General features: G+C 49.4%; 2 protein-coding genes across 2 annotated transcripts; both read left to right on the top strand.

The window, feature by feature from the left end:
* On the top strand, nucleotides 1-7196 carry GRPEL2 (GrpE like 2, mitochondrial). Its single transcript, XM_034656903.1, has 3 exons — nucleotides 1-385; nucleotides 1255-1336; nucleotides 5158-7196. The coding sequence occupies exons 1-3, from the start codon at nucleotides 194-196 to the stop codon at nucleotides 5520-5522; spliced, it is 639 nt and encodes a 212-aa protein (XP_034512794.1). The 5' UTR covers nucleotides 1-193; the 3' UTR covers nucleotides 5523-7196.
* A 3964-nt stretch (nucleotides 7197-11160) lies between these two features.
* Nucleotides 11161-22395, top strand: PCYOX1L (prenylcysteine oxidase 1 like). Its single transcript, XM_002918155.4, has 6 exons — nucleotides 11161-11294; nucleotides 15099-15305; nucleotides 16773-16947; nucleotides 18576-18787; nucleotides 20834-20974; nucleotides 21457-22395. The coding sequence occupies exons 1-6, from the start codon at nucleotides 11207-11209 to the stop codon at nucleotides 22113-22115; spliced, it is 1482 nt and encodes a 493-aa protein (XP_002918201.2). The 5' UTR covers nucleotides 11161-11206; the 3' UTR covers nucleotides 22116-22395.
* Nucleotides 22396-27480: the final 5085 nt, after the last annotated feature.

Here is a 27480-nt window from a genome sequence, read left to right as displayed (position 1 = left end):
CCACTCATGCTTTCTCTGTCTCAAAAAAATAAAATCTTTAAAAAACAAATTGAGATGATAATATGATTTCTCTCACACACTGTGAGATGCAAAGATGATTTACATAAAACCTGACAATGGTGTCTGGCAACTAGTAAGCCCTTTATAAGTCTTGGTGTTGTTACTGTGACCACAAGCAGTTTGGCCGTGTGTGATGGCATTTCTTCATATGCCCCCTCCCTCCCACTTTAGGGGATGGCCACATCCTTTCAGTACTGCCACCCAGAGAACTGCTGGTGAGGACTGCAGTTCTGAGGACCCTCCCGATGAGCTTGGGCCCTCTCTTGCAGAACGAGCCTTAAAGCTTAAAGCTGTGAAACTGGAGAAGGAAGTCCAGGACCTAACAGTGAGTAGATTTTGTCTGTTCTTCACATCACATCCCTTCTCTGGTTTAAATATCCACGTATAGTTTTTGTGTCAGTTTTTTATATTAAATTTCCTCTCATTGGCTCTTTACCTCTCCCCCATCTCCACCCTCTTGCTAGGTATATTAGACAAAGTAGTCTGTTGTAGTTAAAAACATGTGATGTCACAGTACTTACAAATAGCTAATGTTGTGGTACCTTCAGAGGAGGCCCAGTGCCTGGCATGTAGTAGAAACTCGGGAGATATTTTTTGTATAAGTGTGTTGTTTGTCATTGTACTCTGCCAGTCAGACTATATCTGGCATACTCTCCCATACCCGGGTGACAAACACGCTTTGAGGGCAGTAATTAGAGTAGTTCCAAAGCAAGACCACCCAGAATGGTAAGGAGGTAGGAAAGCATGTCTCGTGAGAGCAATTAAAGGAATCAAGGATTATAAGAATGAAAGAGAAGATTAAAGGAGCTAAACTAACTGCCTTCAAATAGATGACACATTTTTAAAATTTACTGTTTGTTGTCCTGGAGTTCAGTTCAGTGAAAGAAAGAGAGTGGCAGTATTGGCTGTGTGTGAAAAAGGAAGCTTTCTCTCAAGATAATGAGCTTGAAAACTGTTGTTAAGTGTTCAGAGTAGGAGGCTAAATGACAGCCTGTCAGGACTGCTGTAAAGAGTAGGTTGCTGCTTTGACTCGGGATTTGTAGTAGCTGATCGAAGATGCCTACAGCTCCTGTTTTGTTTTGTTTCTTCATAAAAACCTATCACAAGGATGAAGTTTGTAAAGTGAACAGAAACATTCTTTTCCATCAGCAAGCATGTATTTTCTGATCATTTTGACTTTGCTTTTGGTGTCAGATGAGATACCAGAGAGCTGTAGCCGATGGTGAAAACATACGGCGGCGAACCCAGAGATGTGTAGAAGACGCCAAGATATTTGGTGAGAGATTTATTTGTGATAAAAATGAAAATACCTTTTAGTTTGGGGCACCTGGGTGGCTCAGTCAGTTAAGCGTCGGACTCTTGGTTTCTGCTCGGGTCATGATCTTGGTCGGGAGGTTGAGCCCCAAGTTGGCCTCTGCACTGGGCATGGAGCCTGCTTGGGATTCTCTCCCTCCCCTCCCCACCCTGCATGCAGGCATACACTCTCTCTCTCTCTCAAAAACAACAACAACAAAAAACCTTTTAGTTTAAGGACACTTACTAGCAGTTTTCCAAACTGAATATAGTAAAAAACACATCTAGGTCATAAACCAATCCTACCCTGCCCTTTCACTCTTGCCTTATGTTTTCTGAGATCTTTATTGGGAATGTTGCCAGGTGGACCATTCACTAAAATAATGCTTACCTTTGTTTTGACCAAAACCCTTGTTACTTTATTTTTCAAGCATGTACACTTAACATTCTTCTAGTGCTTATACAATCAATTCCGTTGAACTCATTAATAAACAAGTGAATCATTAAGATGTTCAGAGGAGAATCCAAAGAACAAGACACATGGACAATCAGGAATGCTAAAATTTGCTTCATAGAGGCAGAACTAGTCTATATCCATAGTGCAGTAATCAACAACTTTCACTACTATGGACAAAAATCATTTGCATTACGATCAGTATTTACAACTTACTAAGTTATAAAATAACTCAAAGACAAAGGCTTGGACCATCTGGAAGCAGATAACTCTGGAAGTTGTACTAGATCGCATCTGTTTTTTCACTGATGACCAAGTAATCTTTTTGGTCAATTTGAAGTCTTTCAGGGGTACCTGGCTGACTTAGTCAGTGGAGCATGCGATCTCGCGATCTCTGGGTTAGGCGTTTTAGCCCCACGTTGGGTGTAGAGATTACTTAAAAATAAAATTATAAATGCATATATACATTTGAAGGCTGCATGTTAAAAATAATAAAAAAATAAAGTCTTTCAGAAATTTTTCGCTGAACACAACATGTTGTCCCAAATGTGTTCATGAAAGTTAACAATAGGGATTGAAGGGTAGAGGGCAAATCTCCCGATTCCTCACCTTGCTCACAATTTCATACAGAGCGTTATACTTTCACTGCACATAGATTGAAGGTGCTTGAGGAGCCCTTGGATTCTATGTAGTCCAATCTCCTTTTACAAGTGAGCTGAAAAAAGTTAATTGGTGACAGATGAGACATGAGTCCATTGTCTCCTGACCCCCAGTCTCTTTCCCCTACGTCACACTGGTTCCTGTTCCCTGGATTTTATCTGCTATTTGTGCATAGGGTTCACTTCATTCCTATCTCATCCTGTCCAGCCCCAGTGCTTTGGCATAGTCTTCTGCTTTTCATTCAGTGCTAGAGGCATCACGTTTCAAGGCTATGTATGAGTATCAGCTAAATACTGACCCCCAAATTGTATTACTGATGTTTCATCCCAGTTTTCGTGTCTTATTTCCAACCATCAGGACAGGGCTTAGCAAACTGCAGCCTGTGTGTTAGTCCATAAATACAGTTCTGAATTTCTTCATTAAAAATTTGTAGAAACAAATTTTCTCATTTATTAAATAATCACCTACATAAGATCCTTGATTTTTCCTTCTTGTCCCACAAAACCTAAAATATTTACTTTATGGCCCTTGATAGGAAAAGTTCACTGATCTTTGAGCTACAAGGAATTTCTGTAGCAAATAAACCAACTGGTACCTGGGGAAGACTTCTTTCCTGCTTGAAGGGAGCAGGTAAATTGGCTTACCAGAAGTTAAGCTTTGATGGGTTGTATCAGTTATATCAGTTTCCTCAAGAATTGATAAGGTTCCCGGGAACAAACAAATATTAGCTAAGCGCAAAATAATCTGATAATCTAATTTATTTAGAGAGCAAAATGTGTCTAGCAGTATGCCACTTAAGTCATTTGCTTGGGCCATTTCCTTCTAGTGGCCAGTAATAAAGATTCTCCCCCACCCCCCACTCCCAAGAAATGGTGCAGACACCAACTTCCTATTGAAGTAACAGTAATTAGAATAGAATCAGAGACTGAACCCCTCACTATACAGACAAGAGAACCTGGGCTTCTGTTTACCCAAATGCATACCACTTTGACTGAACAGAAGCCAGGGTTCTTTGTACCGTGACAATGTACAAGTCTGCCCAGAAGCTTACCGCTCTCAAAATTCCTATTAGAGTATATGTCTTTTTTTAATAGCCAGGAGATACGTTTAGTACCCCCTGATTGATCTTTATGAGACATTCTTTTCTCTTGGGTGAAGTTTTGATATAATCAGCATACTTCTCAAGCGTTCGGCAAATCTCTTCTACCTTTTCAGCTGATTTCATTAATAGCCATTAATATTTATGGCTGCCATCGCCAATGGAGGTGGGGGAGGTATCTTGTGGAACTTTGATCACGCCAAGTATGGTTCCCTGGAAATGTCTGCTGGTTTTACTCTTTCCTTTCCTTCGCCTCCTCTCCTACCCCAGACCAGGTCACATCAGCATTCCTTCATGCCCCAGTACCCCAAATCCTTTATGCACATTATTATTAGACTAATTTGAATCCTATTACACTTGTTTTGCTCAAGATGCCATAATGGATCTCTGTCACCCAGAAGTTAAAGATAGAATTCCTACCTCTGTCAGTTGTTCCTTCCAGAACCTAGGCGAGCAAGTCCTAGGAAATTTCTTCTCTGTCATCTCTTCTTCGCTTCCCTGTGGGTGATCTTCCTTTTTACCTCTGAATACAGTTAAGTTGGCTGCCTGTTTTGACACATGGCACCCCTGGATTGGGGTGCCTGGGTGGCTCAGTCAGTTAAGCGACTGACTTCGGCTCAGGTCATGATCCCGGGGTCCTGGGATCAAGCCCCAAGTCGGGCTCCCTCCTCAGCGGGGAGTCTGCTTCTTCCTCTGCCCCTCATCCCACTTGTGCATGCACTCTCCCCCTACCCCAAATGAATAAATAAAATCTTAAAAAAAACAGAAAACATAACTGTCCCTGGATTAAAAGCAGATGAACAAAGTCCTTCACCCTTCACTAGTTCTCACCAGGGCTTTGCTGTTATCATAGGATATCTGTAATGATGACATTCCTTAACATTTCTGTAAGGAAAATCAAGATGCTACATTGGGAGTAATGGGGTTTCTCAACAACTGAGTTTACTTTTAGAACAGTTCATGTGACTAAAAAGATTTGAAAGTTTTGTGACTTGTCTCCAGTAAGTACATGTAACTTCAAGCAGGCAGTTGGAGACTCATCTCGTCTATGGAGTATTTTACTTTCCTGTCCCTGTTCCTCGAGAATAAACCATTCTTGAATCTCCCTTAGCACGGTCTTATCGACTAACTTTTCGTATTAATGCCCCCTGCCCCGTGAAATGCTAGTATCTTGCCCCTACCTAGAATGCATGTCTTAGCAAAATTAAGACGTATGAGAATTTTCAAAATGTGCATAGTAGTAAAGGTAGTAGTAAAGGTGAATAGCAATAAAAACACAAGAAACAGTGATCAGTTTTTACAGGACGGGTTTCTGAGCCTCCTGCATGCAGTCTTACCTAGTTCTTAGGTTCTAATCATCTTTTCCCTTTTCGTAGTAGGCTTCCCAGTTTTAGGCCTTCCAAGCGAAACACTGGTTTGTCAGTTGGGTTAAGGTAGTAATCGTTGATGACGATCCCTGAGTCCTGTGTGGCAATCTTCCCACTTCCTGGGATAGCAAGTATACCAGCCACTCATCTGGGCGTTCCCCATACTCCACCCCCAGGAACAAAGTTATTTCCTCACAGACAATAAAAGTGTCTGGTTTCTCTAGGAATTCAGAGTTTCTGTAAGGACTTGGTAGAAGTGGCAGACATTTTGGAGAAGACTACAGAGTACATTTCTGAGGAGACAGAGCCTGGAGACCAGAAGCTCACTCTGGAGAAGATCTTCCGAGGGTTATCACTTTTAGAAGCAAAGCTGAAAAGTGTGTTTGCCAAACATGGCCTGGAGAAGATGACACCCATCGGTGACAAATATGACCCTCACGAGCATGAACTCATCTGTCATGTGCCAGCTGCTGTTGGGGTACAGCCTGGCACCGTGGCATTAGTAAGGCAAGATGGCTACAAGCTTCATGGCCGCACCATTAGACTTGCCCGGGTGGAAGTGGCAGTGGAGTCTCAGAGAAGACTATGAATGGGCCATGAGGAACTGAATGTTCTCCCAGAGTACAGTCGCCTGTGTTTCCTTTATTTATTAAACTAGGTTTGTATTGTACATGAGGTACTTCATGTGATCTGTTTTGGATTTAGTCATATTGGCTTTATTTCTAAGATACTCTACTGATTTAATGTGACCAATTTGGTCTCATCAGAAGTCTTGCCGTTGGGCATTTGAACAATGTGACAAGTGATCCTATGGCCTTTGTCCAAATATGTTTAAGAAAATTATTTTAAAATTGGTACTCTGATGACTGTCAATTGAAAATCTTTTTAAAAGGTGGAAATGAGGATATGTTTATGTGTTTTCAACTAAATGTTTCTGATGGTCCCTAAAACAGGAATTATATAGGATCTTGTATTTCATGGGAAAAGTAGATGGTAGGGATTGGTTCAACATCTGGGTACTTAGATGATAAAGCTTTAGAGTTATATGAATTTAGATCATTTGGGTTGGTTTTTATACACATAGATTTTTAGGACGTCCCCTTTTTTTATTTTGTTTTCCTTTTAGCCATCTTTTGTCCTTGTAGTCCCCGCCAGGTAGACCATATTCACACTCATTGTCCTTTTCCAATTCCCATTTACAAGGGCTAATTAAGGCCCAGGCAAGACTTGGAAGGCAGGGAGTATCAAGAAATTCAAGATACCAGGTTCCTTTCGAGCAAGTATGACCAAGACACCTTGTGCTTTCTTTGCTGAGTTACCTTCCAATTATTTTCAGCCTCCCTGGGTATATAATCATTTCAGGGAAACCAAGGAAGGCAGCACCAGTAGGTAATGACCCAAATCAGCCTACGTAAGTAATTTACCTATAGCTTTTCTTTCCACTAGCCCTTAAATCTTCCACTTTGTCGGATTTGCCTCATCATCCTTTGTTAGATTATGCAGGGAGGTGGTCAAGACAAAAATGTTAGGTTTTTGTGATTTCTCATTTCATTTAGTTATGCTGAATTTTTTTTATTTGGTACTCACAAATCACTACCTGTCTCACACTGATAAGNTTTATTTTCTAGTTTTTGTATCTGTCTTGTGTTAGGTATATTAACATCTAGCTGTCCTTTATGTATTGACCTCCTAGAATTAATGAGCCTATGTGTTTATTTTTTATTTTTTTTAGTCTTGCTTATGGCTGGTGTTCTGTAAAAGATTTGTTCAATAAATGAGCAAGTGAATGACCTATCAATCAGACTTTAGAAAGGAGGTCAATTATGGAGATCTTAATGTTAGAAGAGGCCTTAATGATGATTTCATCTCACCCTTTCAGCTTCTTATGCATGAAAACATCTTTAGGACTGGACTCAAAAAATGTCTAAAACTAGTAAACTAAATTTCAGTGAGAACTTGAATAAGGAGTAACTGGATATTAACTTTACTCATTTAAGATCCAACAGTTCTATAAAGAACATGCAAATATGTCCCCAGCGGACAAAGATTGTTAGATGTCCAGATCGCATAGGTTCAGGTTTTTTAAGTTAGTTGTCCATAAAGTAAATCCATTTCTACTGGAACTTTATAACCCCATTCTGTGGAGTGTTAAAAGTTACCCTCTGAAGACATCATAGATAGTTCTAGCACACTCCACACATGTATCAATAAAGCCATCCCCCAGTGGGGCCTGCCACCTCCACCAGAATTAGATACTTAAAAAGACAAATGTGTGCTTTTAAGAAGCAAACAAAGNCTCCACACATGTATCAATAAAGCCATCCCCCAGTGGGGCCTGCCACCTCCACCAGAATTAGATACTTAAAAAAGACAAATGTGTGCTTTTAAGAAGCAAACAAAGGACTGGTGGTAAGATTTTAAAACCAGAACCTCTTTCGGCTTTCCACTAAGTGCATGCTGTAAATTTAATGAGCAGTCGGATTTCACAATAGGAATTTGTCTTTCTTTTTGCCTTCATTCCTTTGAGATTGACAGATGGTGACAACAAGGAAAGGAGCCAATTACAATTACCTATGTGTTCTTGAATTACTAGCTGTCATTGTCAGTGAGTTNCGGATTTCACAATAGGAATTTGTCTTTCTTTTTGCCTTCATTCCTTTGAGATTGACAGATGGTGACAACAAGAAAAGGAGCCAATTACAATTACCTATGTGTTCTTGAATTACTAGCTGTCATTGTCAGTGAGAGAACAACCATAATTTTAGGTATGGAATGTTCCAAGTACTTGAAGAGTTTTCTAATATTCCTTGCAACCTCCTGTTTTAGCAAGTAGATTGAGAATAATTTTAGGTTCTTTTATTATTCAGTAGTTATGCAGACTTAAAAGTGTAAATTTAGAAGATGGAGCTATAATGGTAAGAATCTCAAAAAGTTGGGCTTTTGGGAGCCAGAGCAGCATAACGGAGCACAGGCTCTGGAGGCATAGACTTGAACATAAATCCCAGCCCAGTCGCCTGTGTGATCTTGGGCCCCAGTCATTTCACCCTTCTGAGCCTGCTTCCTTGTTGTACAATGATTATAATTCCCTCACAGTATTGTGAGGATTAAGTGAAATGTGTAAATTGTCTACTACAGTAGGCCCTCAAATATTTATTTTTATTACTTTTTATTATACATGTTATTTTGCCTATGTTTTTATAGCTGCCTAAAATCTAGGGAAAGGGGAAAACTGGTTAAGTGCTGCTTCTCTTTGGAAAAAAAAAGTGTAATTTAATTAATCACAGTGACTTATTTTCCTTCTAAGCTTCTGTTTTTTTCTGTGTTAAAATTTTTACCTGTAATATAAGAAATCCACACTTTCAGACTGGAGGAGCAAGAAGATAGTGTCTGTGCTCTTCATTACTTCCATCTTGACGGTAAAGTGAAAAGACGTAGGCTTGCAGATATGTAAGGAAGCTTTGGCTCACTTGAAGAGGGGATCCTGGTGTTTTAGTACATGGATTCTACAAACCTTTTACAGATTTTCTTCACTGTCATAAGGGAATCTGTTTGATACTGATAAGTTAATTGGTGCTCTTTCATGGCAAAGGATCTGATAAGTGAAGAAACATTCTTGTACATTAAAGCAGGTCAAATAGGAAAAACTAAGGATGAAATAGAATATTCAGAAGCAACTTCAATAAAACCTGAATTGACATAACTGCAGTAAATGTGTCTAGTGTCTCTGTCTGCCTATATACTGACTTTATGGTCACTTCATTGACTGCTGGCCCAACTTGTCGACACTCAGCAGAGGTACCTTGAGATCCCACAGCAGCCCAGCCAAATGGATGCAGTGTAGACTTTCACTGTACATCCTGCTTTGGTGTTGAAGTCTTGTCTGTTTTCCTACCTCCTTGGCCTTGCTTCATTCTGATTCTTATGTGTTTCTTAGATCTGGACTCCTGTTTCTGCCCTCCTCTCTGGCATCGCCTTTTTCTTACACTTGCTTCTTGGTTCTAATTGTATCCGCTTCAACCACTTCACTTGAACTGCTGGACTTCTGATCCTCTCAGCCAGGTTACTGACATGTGGCCTTACTCAGATCTTTAGCTTCCACGAGTCCTTACCAAGCTCTGCCTGGCTTTGGCTATACATCTGCTTCTCAGCTCGCTTCTACATACTTAGCCTCCTGGCTGAATGGCCCTCTTTGGAGCCAGCCTTTCCAGCAATTTGGCCTTGGATTTCATTACTCTTCCAATCTTGTCTGTACACCCTGGCTCCCTGATCCATTGCTTCCCATGTTCCCAGTACTAGTAAGTATACTCTTACTACTATCTGCTCAGACTGGACATGGTCAAGTTCGCTGTGGAGGTTTTAAAGCATGGTGCTAAATCTTGAATCTGGACTTTGTGGTTGACCAATAGAATGTAGCAGAAGTGACCGCTGGTTTCTGGACCCAAACCATCCTATCTCTGGATGCTCACCCTTAGAACTCAGCCTTCAAGTTAAAAGCAAACTGAAACAGCTCGTGGAGTGGAACTGGGCCCTCGCTGAGATTTCAACTGATAGCCAACACCATCTGGCCAGCCATCTCGAGTCCTTTTGAAAGGGGGTCCACCAGCCCCTAGCGGAACAGCCGCATCTGACACGATGGAACAGGGATGAGCTGACCTCACCGAGCCCTGCCCAAAGCACAGATTTATGGGCAAAGTAAATGACTGTTACTTGCAGCCACTAAGTTTTAGGGCGGTTTGTTATGCAGCAATAGGTAATTGATAGTCACCCAACTTCACTCCTGGTCTGATGTAAACATCACTACCACCTGAACAATAGACATGTTTTATTGGGAAAATGATTTCTCTCTGTTCCTGTGCTTCTGCACAAGTAGGTTGGTCCAGTAATCAATATGTGAGGCCTTTTGCGTGGGGACAAAAAAGTGGAATTTTAGAGTTAATAAAATTTACCCTACCAAAAAGCTACAAGAATCAGATTAAGTCAGCGCGTAAGAGCACTTGGCACAAAGTAACTGATGAATGCTTATTTAACAAAAAATTTAAGGGAATATCCTGAGTCATTGGGAATGAACGTTTCACATTCTGACATAAACATTGCCAAAAAGATTTTAAGATGATAAGAAACGCATGTTTGTTCATCTACCACTTCACTAGTAACCAGTTTGGCCCTTTTATGACTCAGAGAGCTGACTTAGAATCCCAGCTGTATGCTCTTTTACTATCCTCTGAAGCCTTTCAGTTTCTTCTCTTAGCCATAATCTGACTGAATTAAATATGGGTTTTCCAGGGCGTATGGGTGTCTCAGTCATTAAGCATCTGCCTTCCGCTCAGGGCGTGATCCCGGCGTTCTAGGAGCCTGCTTCTTCCTCTCCCACTCCCCCTGCTTGTGTTCCCTCTCTCGCTGGCTGTCTCTCTGTCAAATAAATAAAATCTTTATAAATAAATAAATAAGGGTTTTCCTTATTTATCCTGAAACTCATCCCCAACTTTATTTTCGGCTAGAGTATTCTGTCCTTCACCGTGTTATGAACTAACCACACTGAGCTGCTCTTGTTTTCTGAGAGGCTGAAAAAGGGAGCTTCTCCCTCCTTTGCTACCTTTCCTCCCTCTGAGAGGAGACTGGATGAAACCCTTCCCTTTTTGTTAAGCAGAAGGCAGAGACACAAACTGCATGTAAAACCTGCAAATACACGCCAGTGACAGCAGTCTCGAAAGCACCCACCCTTGCTTCCACACACGCGGAGGGGAGCGCCTAACCACCATGGCCGCACACGCTTGGTCAGCAATTTGCTGCAGTGGCAGATACTGCCAAGCGGTATCACGTCCCTGATGTCACGTGATTGTCACAACCACCTAGAACGGGGGAGCAGGGAAACCGAAGGAGACACAGAGATGGCCGTTAGAGAGCTAGGAACCCGCAGGGGTTGGACTGGACCCGAGGTCGGCCGCCTCTGGCATGGATCTCCAGCAGCCGGGCCCTGGTCCTGATGCTGAGCATCCGGAGCGCGCACACCTGCGCGTGGGCTGGACGAGCCAGCCAATGGGGAAGCCGCATCCAGGAGGCGGGACGGGGAAGCGGCTACCGAGCGAGCCTGCCCGAGAGGGATGCAGCTAATGAGCGCCTCGCGCTGGAGAAAGACGGCTGCTCGACCAATGAGAGGCAGGGGCCCGCCGGGCTGAAGGAGGAACAGCCAGTGGGGCGCCGGGGCGGGGCGACTAGCCCAGCGCCAACCCGCGAGCGCAGAGCCCAAGCGTGCTGTCCGGATCGCCGCCCGCCATGGTCCGCGCTGCCCGGCTCCTCGCCGCGCTGGCCGCGTTCCTGGCCGCCGCCGCCACAGGCGGAGACGCCCGGCCCAGCAAAATCGGTGCGGGAAGGACGGGGTGCGGGGCTGCGCAGGGGAGGGCTGCGAGGGAAAAAGGATCGTAGCTGGGAGCAACCGGGTGGGGGAAGGGGAAGAAAGCTGGGCGAGGGAAGGTCCTCGGCAGAGGAACTGGCTGGAGAAGGGGCGAGGGACTGAGACTGGGCGAGGAAGGGGACCGGCGGTAGGCAAGGTGCTGATCCCGGGTGGCATGGGCATGTGGCGACGGCTCCCTGGGGCGGAAAAGAGCAAGCTTGGGACCGGACTGGCCACTGATCTCACCAGAAGGTCCAGGGGCATTGAGCATCCGCGGTAGACCTGGCTCTTCGCCAGGTGCCCCGATGGATGACAGAGAGGACCGGGTCTGGGTGATGTCATTCATAAAGGTTTATTGAGGGCCGTCTGTGTAGCAGGCACAGAGCTCCGTAGTTGCTGTCTGGAGACAAGACTGCACAATACAGGGAAGTCAGTGGTAAGGCTGAGAAGGTACCCTGAAAGGAAGAGCGGTTTGTCCATCTACCAGGCTCAGGGAGGGCTTCCTAGAAGGAACATCTAAACCAAAACCTCAGGAGAATAGGAGACAGAACCCATGGTAGGTCTGCTGGAGATCAGTTTGCTGAATGACAGTGGAGAACTTTTAACAGCAGTCATCTTGGTTTTTATTACAATATTTTATTTTGAGGATTTTCACATGTACAGCAGAGTTGAAAGAACTGGATATACACTGATCTACTGTGTACTCACCACCTAGATTGTGCCCTTAGCAAACTGCTCCTATACTTGCATTATTACATAACTATCACCCCCCCCATCAATTCATCTTACATCTTAATGCATTTCAAAATAAATTGCAGACATTAGGACACTTTGCTAAATACTTCCTCATGCATCTCAATGACTAGATTTCCATATCTGTTTGCAGTTTATTTCTCTTAACAATCGTCATTTTAACTCGACAGGACTCCTCAAGATTTTCCAGTCCCTCACATATAAAATTCCCACAGGCAGAGATGCTAGGCTTCTGGTGTGGGGGGGACAGAGTCCCCACTCCACAAGCTGCCCTCTCTGCACCCTTGTTGGCAGGGAGGCGTGTCCCGTGGGAGCACCACAGACTTACCCGGCTACTACAGTGCTAAGGCTTCTTTGGATTATAAAACCGCAGCTGAGGCCATAAAGGGTTAAGACAGGCGAGCCCGCGAGAAATCAGTTCGGGACTAAGAGTTTAGGGTTTTCAGGTGAGAGAAAATCCTGAGAGTTTAGGGTTTTCAGGTGAGAGAAAATCCTGAGAGAAGGTGGATGTTGAGCCAGTCTCTGAAGGATGGGGAAGTTAGGCTGTGTCTGGAGGTGCAGAGCACTCCCTTCAACTCTCAAAAAGGGGCAACAGAGCAAGACACTTAACACCGGCCCCTGGAGAAGGGGCAGGGCCTCCTCCCAGCACTCCTGTTTCCAGCAGTGCAGAGCTGGTTGCCTGCCTCGTCCCTGCCTCCCTCACCCCAGGGGTTACCCAGGGCAGGACACTTGGCAATGCCGAGATGCTCGGTAGCTTTTTTGATTGTCCTCAGCTGTCTGAGAGAAGCGTCCGTTCACCCGTGGTGGTTTGGACTCTGCACGGCAATGGGGAGCTTCTTGTGACGATGGCTTCACCCCCAGACTGCTGCAGGGTCCAATCCGAATACCTCGGTGTGACATGGGACCCTTTAGCCCCCATCCCCACAGTTCCACACGCCCCCGTGCTCGCGCTGTTCTCGCCAGGGAGAATGTGTTTCCACTGCCCGGCAAAGCCGATCGTCCTCCGGGGTCCTGGTCTAGATGTTACTTTCCCTGTGAAGCCTGTGTCTTCACATGCTCTGGCAGAATTCGTTGCTTCCTCTTCAGGAGTCCCTAGAACCCTTTGTCATACTTGGTCACACATCGTCAGAGCTCACTGTGCATGAGTCTGTCTGCCCGCTCCCTGCATGCGCTCGGGAGGACAAAAGCCCTGCTTGATTCCCTGGTGCCCTAGCACATCTTACCGTGGACCAGGGGGTGGGTGTCAGTTTGTGGGCATTGAATGAGCTGCTTCTCAATGAGGTGAGCTCTCCTGCTTCCCTCTAGCCCTAGGGGCAGCTTCCAGGCCTCGTGATATTAGTTCCTCTGAAAAATGGGTAATTTGGGGCTCTGTCGCAAATGGAGGGGAGGGGAGCGCGCTGGTTGAAAAAGGTTACGGGCACTCTTGGAAATGGCTTTGTAAACACCGAAAAGGAGGAAGTGGTTTGTTTTTTCAAGATGCAGCAAATACTTAGCTTTACTGCCTGCTGGGATCTGGGGGCCTAGTGAGCTGCTCTCAGTCCTTAAACAGACCAGTGGAGCACAGTGTGCAAGCACGAGGCCCCTGGGAAGGAGTGCATGCTGTAGCAATATGTGGGAGTGACGCCTGACTTGTCTTCTGTGAGCGAGGCAAGCCAAGCTATAATTGCACACGGGGGGCCATAGAAGCAGCGAGGCGAAAGGCAGCAGCCTTCCCGACAAAGGGAGCAACGTAGGCCAAGGCACGAGTATGAGAGAGCAAAGTCATGAGTTCCACAGCCAAAGAAGTCGAGGCAGACAAGAAGGTGGAGTGTTGGAGTTGGGGCAGGGAGTGCATAAGTAAATGGAGGCCCATCATAAGAACCGTGTATTTTTTGCCTCCTTACAGGAGCTAGGGGTCTGTCATGGCTCCAGCAGGGGTCTAGTAAGGACAAACCAACACCAGATTTTTCTCCTTTTCTGTTTGGACAGACTGCCAGATGAGAGGAAAGCTGTGTCTCTAATTGCAGGCGGTGTGGCTGTCCAGTTCAGTTGCTTCATGTCTGCCTTGCTATCTTTGCACCGTGCTGTTGAGTATGAGCCTAGATCAGGATCTGTCCGACAGTTGTGCCTAGTACCCCTCAGAGCGCACATCGCCAACGGAACATCTTATCACAACTTGGATGAGAACACTCATGACTTATGAGCCAAGTTTGCAAATAGCAGGAAAGCAGGAGGCATAGTAAAGACAGTAGATAAGATCCCCCAGAGACATCAAAGCTGAAACTTTGGAACAAGAGTCCAAACCGGCATAGAGCGCCCTGCACGGTAGTGAGCAGCCCTTCCCAGGGTGCGTTCTAGTCTTGGCAAACACCAATGCAGAAGTGATTAAAGTGTCAGGGGGTAGGTTGCCCTAGAGCAAGGGTTGGCTGACTTCGTCAGTGAAGGACCAGAGAGTAAATACCTTAGGCTTTGCAGGCCATATAGTCTCTGTGGCAACTACTCATCTCTTCCGCCCTAGCGTGAAAGCAGCCATAAACAAGCCCCAGAAAGAGGGCGGATGTGTTCCAGGAGAGTTCTGTTTGCAAAAACAGTCGCCCGTCTAGAACTGGCCCACGGGCTGTAGTTTGCTAACCCCCGGATGAAGGAGTGGTTTCCAAACGCTGATCTCACCTAACAGTACCTGCAGTGACCGGGTTTTCACCAATTCAGAGTGAAATAAAAATAGGGACAAGGTAATGAGTGTGTGTAAAACTAAATGTATTCTCTTTAAATGATCATCCAGAATGTTGAGATTCTTTCTGGCTAATGTGTCTTTTTCATTATAAAATGAGTGTTAGGGTAGGTGACAATTTTCAGATTGTCCTTTGCTCTTTGTAAATAGCTTTACTTAAAAACTAGCTTGCAAATTTCCTTTCTGAAAGGTGATAAAACTGTGAAATGCAAGGGAACCCAGGGGGCGGTGAGGGTGGGACCTGCGGGCCCGGCCTCACGCCTGCCTGTGCTATCTCTCTCCCCTCCTTTGCCTCCCGGGCCTGCTGACAGCCGTGGTTGGGGCCGGAATCGGGGGCTCTGCAGTGGCCCATTTCCTCCAGCAACACTTCGGCCCCCGGGTGCAGATCGACGTGTTCGAGAAGGGGACTGTGGGCGGCCGCCTGGCCACCATCTCCGTCAACAAGCAGCACTATGAGAGCGGGGCCGCCTCCTTCCACTCCCTGAGCCTGCACATGCAGGACTTCGTCAAGCAGCTGGGTGAGTGCACCGTGCCCGGGCTCCCCATGTGTCGCACCCAGGGCTGGCGGCAGCCATTGAGCTCCTCCCACATGGCCCGGAAGGTCAAGGCCAGAAGGTCATGTAGCCCAATCTCCTCGTTTTACAGATGGAGCAGCTGAGACCAGAGAGGGGAAGGAACTTGCCTGAGGTTACACAGTGAGTTAGTTGCAGAGCCGGGATTAGAACCCAGGTTTGACTCCCCAGCCAGTTTCTTTCCCTTTCAATTTGCTGCCTGTCGATAGCCATAATCATAATGGCTTCCACATGGTGTGGGCTTGCCAGGTACCTGGCATCATTCTAGGTGGGATGTGTGCATTACGTCACACCCAGTCCTCCCTACCCAGCCGCCCTCCTGCAAGACAGGTGTTAGATCTGAGGAAATGAAGGCTCAGGGGATGTCTACCCCTCTGCTGTGGCCCCGCCGTGATGAGTAAGAGCTGGATTCAACCCCAGCAGCATCTAGCAAAACCACAAACAGGTGTAGCGTTTGACACACAAACTCTACTTCTCAGAAGTGGCCCTGCAGGTGTACTTGCAGACGTGCTAAGTGGCATCCAAACAAAGTTATTCGTCACAGCGTTGTCTGAGGTAGCAGAAGGTTGAAAATACCCACCTGCCCGCCCACCGGGATCTCAGAGTAGATACTATTTAAGTACGTGGCAGACTGTTCCGCCAGATTGAGGAAGTCCTTTAGGCCCAAGTATAGAACATTCTCGGAGACACAGTATGTCAGTAAGGTGCAGAGCCGCGTATGGTATGTGGGGGCGGAGGAGGAGTAACTCCTAGATACATGCATACATTCTTAGGAGTGCTGGCAGGAAACATCTCTGGAAGGATTGCTGAGGGAATGTGGCCTCCGCGATGGGGAACTCAGTGGCTCAGGAACAGGAAGGGGTGGGGGGAAGAAACAAACACCTGTGACTTGGGGCAGGTCCTACAACCTAAGCCTCGATTTCTGCATCTGCACCTGGGGGTGCTGTCGCCCGTTCTGCCTCTCCCCAGGCTGAGAGAGGCCGGAGCGAGATGCTAAAGTCCCAGCGCTCCGTAAGCCGTCGCGTGGGGACGGTGGCAAAGAGCTGGGACTCTGTCCAGGTGGTCTTGGTGCCCAGGGCTGCCATCCGAGAGCAAGCAGTCAGTCCCTGGACATTCCGGGATGACATCTGAATTTCCCGCACTCTTGGCGGAGTGCATCCCTGTTGGGAAAAACAACAACTGTAAATGGGTACATTATTTTCATTCCCACGTCTTTATCGACGAGCCTGCCCAGTGCGTTCGTGGGCCGTGTTAAACCGGCAGCATCAACAGACCGTTGTGTGTTCCTAGTCCCTTTAAAGGAGCCAGTCCACTTGCATCCTTCGGGAGGACCCTCAGTGTCGCTCGGGCGCTGCTCGATCTCCTGGGGGGCCCTCCGAGAGGGACCTGAGGGGCTCTGCGCTGTCTCCCTAGGGCTGAGGCCCCGGCGAGAGGTGGTGGGCAGGAGCGCCGTCTTCAGCGGGGAGCACTTTGTGCTGGAGGAGACGGACTGGTACCTGCTCAACCTCTTCCGTCTCTGGTGGCACTACGGCATCAGCTTCCTGAGGCTGCAGATGTGGGTGGAGGAGGTCATGGAGAAGTTCATGAGGTACGGCCGCATGGGGCGGGGGGGGCGCCAGGGGGAGCGAGGAAGGCGGACGGGGAAGGAACCAGCTGGCCCGAAAACCGTCAAGCAGGAGAAGGGGGAGAGCCCCTCACGTTCCAGTCCTGACTCTGGGCGAGCCCCCAGCGCGAGGACCGGGCCGCTGTCGTGTGGGGATGGGTCTCCGGTGTGGTCGCGCTAGCGTTCCTTCCCTCTGCGAAACCGAGGGCTCGGAACGGAGCTCGCCCACGCAGCCACCTGCCAGGGCCTACCTGGGAGGCAGCTGGTGGAAGAGGAGAGAGGGGAGTGGGGTGCTCCGAGGAGCAGGGCCCCATCTGCAGGCGGCGGCCAGCACTCTGCTAGAGCCAGCTGTGGCCACGTGGGAGCGCCCAACTCCAGTGGCTACGTCTCCCAGTTTTTTAGAAGCAGCTGGAAATCCAGAATGATGTGTGAAATCTCCTGGTTTTTCAGTACACGCAACCAGTTAATCTTAGAAATAAGCCGAATGAAGCACGTCTACAGGCCTCCTACAGCCTCAGGCCGTGTACTTAGAAGCCCTACCGTCCCCCAGTTTTCCCATCTAGAACAAACTCCTTTGTTCATCACCTCCTGCCGCCTTGGGCCCTGGCCTCCTCCCCCACTCCTTCAGATGTCCAGTGTCACTCTGTCCACTTCTCACTGTTCACCCGCTCGCCACTGGCACTCCAGCTTTCTCCTGATGGTCCTCCCTGCTTCCTGGCCCAGACGTAGACATTCAGGATAGCCCCCTGGCCTCCTTGCTGGGTCCTGGCGCTTCGCCACTCTCTCCACCTCCACACCTGTGCTCTTCATGGCATCTCTACCTTCTACTTTCCAGATGTCCCCCAAACGTAGTGTCCTTACTCCTCTTTCTTATGTCTTTCTCCCTTGTCCATTTTACCCAAATGGACAACACTGACTTTTTTCTTTCATGGGAGGGGAACTCTGTCTGGATGTCCCGTTATAACCAGACTCAACAGGTTGACAGAGCAGCCCAAGCAGAGGCCGCATTTCAAAAACCAGTGCCTCTGGAAATCCATCAGCCAACAAGGCCCCGCACCTGCTAGTCCCTGAGACTGGGGGAGCTGTGGAGGGACGAGACGGGAACTCGGGGTGCATGGGAGCCCTGTCAGATTGAGCCTGAAGGGAGGCCAGGCTGGGCCGGCACAGAGTGTGACCACATTGGCATGAGGCAGGTGCCATCAGGTCCAACATGGCCCTAGAAGCCAGCGCGGAGCCCATACTGCTGGAGGGAGGGATGTGTCAGTGGGGGTGGGCTGTGGCCCACTGCCTGGCAGTCCCCTCTGGGTGAGGACTGTGTCCTCAGGCAGAGAGTGGCTCTTAGAGGTACCAGAGTTGTCCTTTAGCAAAGCCATGATGCAAAGCCAAGTCTGGTGGGGTCCCAGAGTATTTGCCCTACCTCCTGCGCTATCCCTATAGTTGGGAAAGGCCCACTAGAGTTAGCAAACAGGCCAAGTGACCAGCCTCCTCTCTCACCCCCTACATGGGGAGGAGGGGCGGGGCCCGGCTGGGCCTCCCAGGTCCGGTGAGCCGGGAGTGGGTGGTCAGCCAAAAGGCCGTTCCGTACACGGGCTCCAACTCTGCGTGTCTCCCAGGATCTATAAGTACCAGGCCCATGGTTATGCCTTCTCGGGCGTGGAGGATCTGCTCTACTCGCTGGGGGAGTCTGCCTTCGTCAACATGACCCAGCGCTCCGTGGCCGAGTCCCTGCTCCAGGTGGGCGTCACGCAGCGCTTTATCGACGACGTCGTCTCCGCCGTCCTGCGGGCCAGCTATGGCCAGTCTGCAGCGATGCCCGCCTTTGCCGGTGAGCCTCTGGCCCTCGGCCTGCCTCCTGCCCTTCCCTGGCCCACAGTGCCCAGAGTGGGCTGGGCTCCCCGCAACCACCTCACACTTACCAGGCTCAATACAGTTGCCCAAGCACCTTATTGCCTCAACTCCATTGGATTCTGGCATTGGTCCTCCAGGCTGGCAGGAGGTAATGTTCACCCCACTTCTCAGGTGGTGGAGGCGAAGCTCAGATCTTAGGTCCAATGTGTTTCCACCACTCCTGGTTGGGCTGGTTTCAGGACCTGCCCCACTGGGGCAAGCGGGCACATGCACAGCCTGCCATAGTCCAGCGCAGGCTGGGTGCTTCTGTTCTAGCCCTCTGACATGGAAGGTGCAGGCTCAGCCCTCGGTCCACCTCTCAGCTACTCACACTTCCACCTGCTGACTCCCAAGCATGACCCCCAGCCCAGACCTCCCTGCAGGACTGTAGACTCACATGTCAGGTGCTACCCTTATGTCTCCACTGGTGCGCCCGGTGGGCATTCAGGGTGGCCAGACCTGAGCTCCTGACCTTTCCCCTCCAGCCTGCCTCTCCGAGAGTGTCCCCAGCCTGGTTGGTAATAGCCCCTTTCTGTTGCTCCAGCCAAAACCTGGACTCGTGCTTTATCTCATATCCATCACATATGTCAAGAAATCTCATCCGCTCTGCCTTCCACATATATCCAGAATCCGACTGCTTCCCACCACTGCTTCATCCCTGGTCTGAGCTGTCAGCATCCCTCACCCGGATTACTGCAAGTCTCCTGCCAAGCCCCCCTCCCCCACCACTGCCCCCCTTCCCCTTGCAGGCTATTCTCAGTACATCAGGGGGATGATCCTTTTAAAACAAAACACACGTCAGATCAGACCTATGTGTTACATTCTGTAAGGGCTCCCACTTCCCTTCAAGTAAAAGCCAGAGTCCTTCCAGTGGCCTGCAAGGTCCTCCATGGTCCAGGCCCCATCACCTCCCCGCTCACTCATCCCAGCCCAGGAACGTTCCAGATGCACTCTTGCCTTAGGGCTTTTTTTCCACCTGGAACATTCTTCCCTGAGACACAGTCGTGATAAACTCTTGCTCCCCTGGTAACCTCTGTCTTTGCTCAGATGTTCGTTTTCATTGACGCTACCCTACCACGCAGTTCCCAACCACGTGGATGCCTCCTCCTGCCCCCTGCCTCCATCTCTTCCCACTAGAATGTCGGCTTCCCAAGGGCAGGAATCTCTGTCTCCTTTGTTTACTGATGTATCCCAAACCCTTAGAACAGGGCCTGGACCAGTGGAGGCACTCAGCCCATTTTTGTTGAATAAATGAATGAAAAAGTTTGTATTTGACAAGCACCGCCCTCATGCCCAGGATGGGGCCCCTCTGGCTGCTGGCATGGTTAGCTCCTTCCCAGCCTTGTGGTCCCGCCAAGTATCCCCTCAGTGAGGCTGTCCTGCTCATTCTTCCAGTAGCTTATGAGTATCCTTCAAGATACAATTCATATACCACACAATTCACCCATTTATTTTTTAAAGATTTTATTTTTAAGTAATCGCTATACCCAACAACCCAATGTAGGGCTTGAACTCAGAACCCTGAGATCAAAAGTCACACGTTCCACCGACTGAGCCAGCCAGGTGCCCCCAATTCACTGATTTAAAGTGGATTTGAGTTATGCATCCATTATCACAATCCATTGCAGAATATTCTCATTGCCTCCAGGATACCCCATACCTGTAGCCATTGCCTCGCTGACGACCCCCCGCCTTCTAGCCCTGGGCAGCCATAAATCCACTTTGTGTTTCTAGGGATTTGCCCCTTCTGGGCAGGCAGTAGAAACAGAATCTTATCATCTGTGATCTTTAATCGGTGGTTCTTGCACTGAGCATGTTTTCGCGTCATAGCCCTGTGAATTCTGTTGTATTTGTGTATGTGTGTCCCTCCATGCCCATGCTGGGGGAGTCTTGGCCTGAGAGGGAGGCCCAGCAGGTAGGATGGTGCCAGACTCTCCAGCCCCACAGCCCAGTGATTCCGAGAACTCACTCCCCCTTTGCCCAGGAGCCATGTCGCTAGCCGGGGCCCAGGGCAGCCTGTGGTCTGTGGAGGGAGGCAACAAGCTGGTTTGTTCCGGTCTGCTGAAGCTCACCAAGGCCAATGTGATCCATGCCACAGTGACCTCCGTGACCCTGCAAAATACAGGTGAGTGAGCAGAGCAGGGCACCTCTCCACTCCACGTCCTAGACCAGGAACACCAGTCTCCCTAAACCCTGATCTGTGAAAGGCTGCCACATGGTTCCAAAAAACCAATGGGAAGCCCCAGCACTGCCCATTGACACCAGAGGGCACTGTCGTCCTGATTCAAATGTCAGAGCCAGAAAGCTGAGACTCGCGTTCAGCATTCAGCCAGCCCCCTTCGATTGACCACGGAGGACTTTGAGCCTCAGCCTTGCCTCAGTCCCTCCAGCTAGTCAGCCGCAGAGCTAGAGCAAAAGCTCGGGACGCCTGACTCCCAGTCCAGTGCTCCCTCTGCACCCAGGCCAGCACAAAAAGCCCGGGACCCACCGTCCCGACAGCCCTGCTGCCCCCAGAGCCTCGGACCCTCAGCGCAGGACCCCAGGTGGAGATCAGTGGGTAGTGGGCAAGAAAAAAAGGGACTTTTGTGCTCTATTCTCTCCTTCCAGAAGGGAAACCCCTGTACTATGTAGAGTATGAGAACGAGGTGGGCAACGGCTCCGACTTCTATGACATCGTGGTCATCGCCACGCCCCTGCACCTGGACAACAGCAGCTCCATCACCTTTGAAGGCTTCGACCCGCCCATCGAGGCCGCCCAGGGCTCTTTCCAGCCCACCGTGGTCTCCTTGGTCCATGGCTACCTCAACTCTTCCTACTTCGGTTTCCCCGACCCCAAGCTTTTCCCCTTTGCCAGCATCCTCACTACAGATTTCCCCAACTTCTTCTGCTCTCTGGACAACATCTGTCCCGTCAACATCTCGGCCAACTTCCGGCGGAAGCAGCCTCAGGAAGCCGCCGTTTGGCGAGTCCAGTCCCCCAAGCCCCTGCTCCGGTCCCAGCTGAAGACCCTCTTCCGCTCCTATTACTCGGTGCAGACAGCCGAGTGGCAGGCGCACCCCCTGTACGGCTCCCACGCCACCCTCCCGCGCTTCGCCCTCCACGACCAGCTCTTCCACCTCAATGCCCTGGAGTGGGCGGCCAGCTCCGTGGAGGTGATGGCTGTGGCTGCCAAGAACGTGGCCCTGCTGGCTTACAACCGCTGGTACCAGGACCTGGACAAGATCGACCAAAAGGATTTGATGCACAAGGTGAAGACGGAGCTGTGAGGGCTCCGGGGAGAGCCCGGGAACGTCCACCCCCCGCTGAAGATGGCTCACCCCCACACTGGCCACGGCCGTTCAGGCTGCGCCCGCCGCCAATCCTCCTGCGTGCAGCTGCTGCTCCTTGGCGCGGGTCCAGGTGGCCCACTCTCTGCCTCTCTATCTTATGGACTTTCACAGCGTTTGCTTCTTTTTAAGGGGAGAAAAAGAGAAGGGAAGGAAATTCAAGCCTCTGTATTCATTTTATTTATTTTTTTTAAGAAGAAATAAAAATCCATCCTCTCCAGCTGCTTCTGACTTGGTTTCCTAACTCGAAGACGGGGATAACTGGGAGGAAATACAGGGCAGAGAATGCTGAATCACATTCTTTATTGCTTTTCATTGTCTACTCCCAAAACGTAGGCCAGGCAGCACCTACAATGAGACACATGTACCGGGGCGCCTCAGGGGCTCAGTCGGTTGAGCTGCCGGCTCTTGATTTCAGCTCAGGTCATGATTCAGGGTCCTAGGATCAAGCCCTGCGTTGGGCTCTAGGCTCTGCATTCAGTGGGGAGTATGCTTAAGATTCTCCTTTTGCTACTCCCCCTATTCGTTCTCTCTCTTTCTTGCCCTCTCTCTTTCAAATAAATAAAATCTTTAATAAAAATAGAGACATGTACCAGATGGCTAAAAATAAAGTAGAAGGGAAGATCAGAAAACATAAGACTTGATAATAGCTCCTATTTCCTGTGCATGTGCTAGATATGTCCTAGTTTTTAACTAGGTACCTAGACACCACCCAAGCCTCTCAACAACACTGCATATTGGGAGAGATGACTGTGGTGGGACCCAAGGAAAAGATGGTTACTGAGATGGTTAGTGAAGCCGTTAGTATAACTCTGAGCTTCCTGGCCACCAGTGGAAAAAGGGAAATACACCAGGCTATAGAAAGAGGAAAGCTTTTCCTTGGCACCTGGAAGAGTTGACCATTCTACCCATTATGCAAGGGTTGAAGAGTAACGCGGTGGATCTTTCTTGCAAGAATACAAGTTCCCAGATGGTGGAGGGCAGCCCTACCTTACCTGCAGACGTTCATCCCAGCAGAAGAAAGGATGAAAGGTCGGGATGGAGTTCCGAGGTTAAACAAAGGCCGATGCCCAGCTCCCACCCAGACCCATTAAATCTGGCTCTGGGGGGAGGCCCAGAAATGATGAGGACACAGCACTGCCAAACTGATACTGTGCTTTCCTAACAGGAATGGCTCCCAGGGTCATCCATCGAACTTCCCTCTTTCTGTAGAGATGGTGACAACAGCCCAGCATGAGGAAATTACTCACCCAAGATCTCTTGGTGAGTTCAGAGGGCTTAAATCTGGAGCTTCTCCCTAAAAATAATTAAATTCAGGGGCTCCTGGGTGGCTCGGTCGATTAAGCATCTGACTTGGTTTCAGCTCAGGTCATGATCTCAGGGTCATGGGATCAGAGCCCTGCCTTGGGCTCTGTGCTCAGTGCAGTCGGCCTGAGATTCTTTCCTCCTCCCTCTGCTCCTCCCCTTGCTGGCGCATGCCCCCTCTCTCTCAGATATATAAATAAAATCTTAAAAAAAAAAATTGAATTCAGCATGGGGCAAAATGCCCCGCAAGTAGGTGGAGGCCCAAACTGGCCTCGGAGTAGTTTTTGCTGTGCCGAGGTGATAGTGGTGGCAGTGAAGAAGGTGGGGCCTTTGAAGTGCACCTAGCACGTACTTGTCGGTTATTACAGGAACTGCGAAGCTGGCACATCAGTAAGAATGCTTTTGGCTACAGCAGTAGAAAACCAACCTTCAACTGGCCCCAGCAATAAAAAGGTCTTACGGGTTATGGGAGTCCAGGCACAGGGCAAGCATCAGCTCTGTGCCGTGCCAGACCCATTTCTTCTCTTCAGGTCAAGCACGGCTGCCAAGAGGTCTCTCGGGCCTGTGAACCAAAGCCGGCTCTGGGCCAGTTGGGCCCCTGCTGAACCAATTCGCTGTGGCCAAGCAAATGCCGCGCGTGCTGATTGGCTTACGACTCCGCTGCCTAGCCCAGTCATCAGGACACAGGGGGTGCAACGAAGCTGACAGGCTTAGAACAGTCAAGTCCCTCCCCTGGAGCGGAGGGGGTCTCATCCAAACTACAAATTTGGAAAACGTGGAAAGGGTGTTAGAGAGACCCTCGATGTCAACCACATGCGGGATGGGGCTGTGCCCTCCCCTCTTCTCAAGGCCAGTGGCCTCAATCTGTAATGACATCTTTTCATGGTCTATGTTGGAAATGAAGATGCCATGGGCTGTCATGGTGTCTTTGATGAGCATCGGTATTGGGCCAGAGGGCCAAGGCCAGTTTCAAACTTGTCCCTGATAACCATCCCTCCCTTGCATTCCTAAGAGTGTGCACACAGAAGAGGCAAACCAGGATAGTTACACCTGATCCCCAGCCCTCAGCTGGGGCTTTGGCTCTGTGCCCCAGCCTGACTGCAGCAGAGCTGGCTCGTTCTTCAGGAACTTCCTTTATCTGGGTAGACAGGCCTGAACAGCTCAGAACCAACTCCGGCCAAAATGCCCACACTTCCTGCTGGCCTGCTTCCCCAAGCCCGGACCTGAGAGCTGGATCTCACCCCCTCTCTGCCTGCAAGGAAAATCCAGAGATTCCTGAAGATAGCAAGAGGGAGCATGGGGACCAGCAGAAAGCCTTGGCCCCAGGACCCAGCCTAGCCTTCTCAGACCAGGACAGGAGCCCCCAAGGGCCCACAGCCCTCTGGGAGAAGAGAGGGCATTTGCAGGGACAGAGAGAGCCCTATGATTATAGGGCTGTCAAACCAAGAAGGACGGAGGCCACACTCCTCTGCAGTAGTCCTGGAGCAGTGTGGTGGACATTTAAAACTCTTTGCAGGGACTCCACTCCCAGAGCAGGTGACCTAACTGACACTTCAACACTTGGAGGGAGGGGAGGTTGTGGAGGGCAGAGCTGGGGATGACTAAGGAATGGCAGGGGCGAGAGGAATGCCTCACTCCTGAGCCACCTTGAAGGAGCAGCAGGAGCTGGGGCAGATCTTGAACTCCCCCTAGAGGCCTCCATGCACACGTGCACGCACCCATTCATTCCCCAAGCCCTGCACCCTCTTCAGCGCTGGACCTCGTGCTAGGTGCTGGAGACGCAGCGCTGGAGGGGGCAGATAGAGCTCCTATTCTTGTGGAGTGCGGCTTCCTCACCAGACAGCGCAAAACATGAAACACACGTAGGCTTCAACCAAAGGAGGTTCCTGGGCACGGTGTAGACCCAGCACTCTCCCTGGACCTCCAAAGGTCCTGAGCTCCTTGCTGCTGCCTTTGAACCAGGGGACCGGGAAGGACCAGCTGCCAGCCCAGGCTCACGAGGCCATGTTCCTAAGCTGCAGAATGGTAACGCTGGAAAAGACCCCAAAGATCCTAAATCCCATCTGCTCATTTCACAGGCGAGAATACCGAAGCCCAGACAGAGGAAAAGGCAGCATCCTTATAAAACTAACCAGTGTTTATTGAGGACCTCGTGTGTCTGATGCCTGGTAGGAATCGGACAGCCTGCCCCACCCGGATGAGGAGTTTCCCTGCCCTGTCCCCATACCCCAGGGAACCCAGGGTCTCCCAGGACTAGAGCAACCCTCCTGCACCTCCGTTCTTCCCACGCCCTCACCCCACAACCAGGCTTGAAGGCCAAGGGTCCCTCGTGTGCCGCTGAAGTCCTAAGGCCGGGAGAGCAGGCTGCGAGGGCCTCAGAGATGAACAGCCCCAGGGAGGAGGAACGGCTGCGGAAGGCATCCGCTCGGGCTGGCACATGAAGTCTATTTTCCATGTGTCTGGAACCAGGCCAAAGCTTCCTGGGGTAATTTTAACCAGTATCTACTCTAGAACAATACCAAAAAAGGTAAGTTGCTTACCACCCCAGACAGGCGCATACCTAATCATTGCCCTTTCATGAATTAGACTCTTAAAACTTTCAGAGCTAAAACCGAAGGTAGAGGGGCCGAGCCAATTATCCCTATATTGGCTGTTGGCCTCTTACTGAAATTATCTCTGAAGTGCCAGCTATTCTTACCCTCAGAAAATAGCCTCACCCCTTCAGCTGTCTTGGGGTAGGGAAGGTATTTTTAGACAAGAACAGCTGATTAAGGACTAGCTGCAGGGGCTGGGAGGTCAGGGGAAGGATTGAATTGCAAGGAGCTAATGGGGGGCATAGGGAGTTATCCAGGGGGCAGGAACCCTCAGAGGCTTTAGGACAAGTCAGTCCGAGGTGACTATTTGATCAGTAGAGTGTCTTGATATAAGCCACTGGTTCTCAACTGAGGGTTGATGGAGGGGACGGGTTGGGCGAGATGGGTGATGGGTATTAAGGATGGCACTTGTGGTATGTAAGTGATGAATCACTAAATTCTACTCCTGAAACCAATATTGCACTGTATATTAATTAACTAGAATTTAAATTTTTTAAAAAAGCCAGTGGTTCTCAAAGTGTGGCCCCTAGGCAAACAGCATCAGTGTCACCTGGGAAACACTGCATTAGAAATGCCAAGTTTCTGGGGCACCTGGGTGGCTCGGTTAAGTGTCTGCCTTCTGCTCAGGTCATGATCCCGGGGTCCTGGGATCGAGTCCCGAGCTGGGCTCCCTGCTCAACGGGGAGTCTGCTTCTCCCTCTGCCCCTGACTCTCCCGCCCACTCATGCTCTCTTGAGCGCGTGCTCTCTCTCTCTCTCACATAAATAAATAAAATCTTTAATAAAAAGGAAGGGGGGGAGGAAGGAAAAGGAAAGCCAAGTTTCAGCTCCCACCTGGAAACTACTGAATTAGAACCACTGCCTGCGGGGCCCAGCAACCTGTGTTTTAACGAGCCCTCCAGATGATTCTGGTGCTAGCTAAGGTTTGAGAGTCACTGATATCAGCAAGCCATCTAGCCGGATCCCCTTGCACATAAGGCGGAGGAAAGGATGATCTACGCCGGTGCTTCTCAACTCTTGAGTGTTAGTTCAAAGCGAGGGATCCCAGCCCAGAAAAATGCATACCCACAGGGAAGTCTCAGGACCTGGCCGGCTCCGGGTGAAAAACCCCGACTCTTTGGCAACCCAGAGTCTCTTCTCTGCGTCTAAGGCTGACCTGCAGAGACTCTCAGAGCAGAAAGAGACCTAATAGGTCACTTAGTCCAGTCAGAGCCAGGATCGGTTGCCCAGTACCCAGAGAACCTCAGCAGTAGCTGGACCCTTCCAGACACTGGGAGCTCACCGCTTCCTAAGAGCTTGCTTGTAATTGTCCTCGACTAGTTGGGGGAGAGTTGTGCTTGCTCACTCCTGTGTAGGTCTAGATCAACCCAGCTCCAATAATTTGCTTGAAATCGACTTATAAACCCG

This window comes from Ailuropoda melanoleuca, chromosome 3 (assembly GCF_002007445.2).
Source record: "Ailuropoda melanoleuca isolate Jingjing chromosome 3, ASM200744v2, whole genome shotgun sequence".
Taxonomy (NCBI): domain Eukaryota; kingdom Metazoa; phylum Chordata; class Mammalia; order Carnivora; family Ursidae; genus Ailuropoda; species Ailuropoda melanoleuca.
This window is presented reverse-complemented; position numbering and strand designations above follow the sequence as displayed.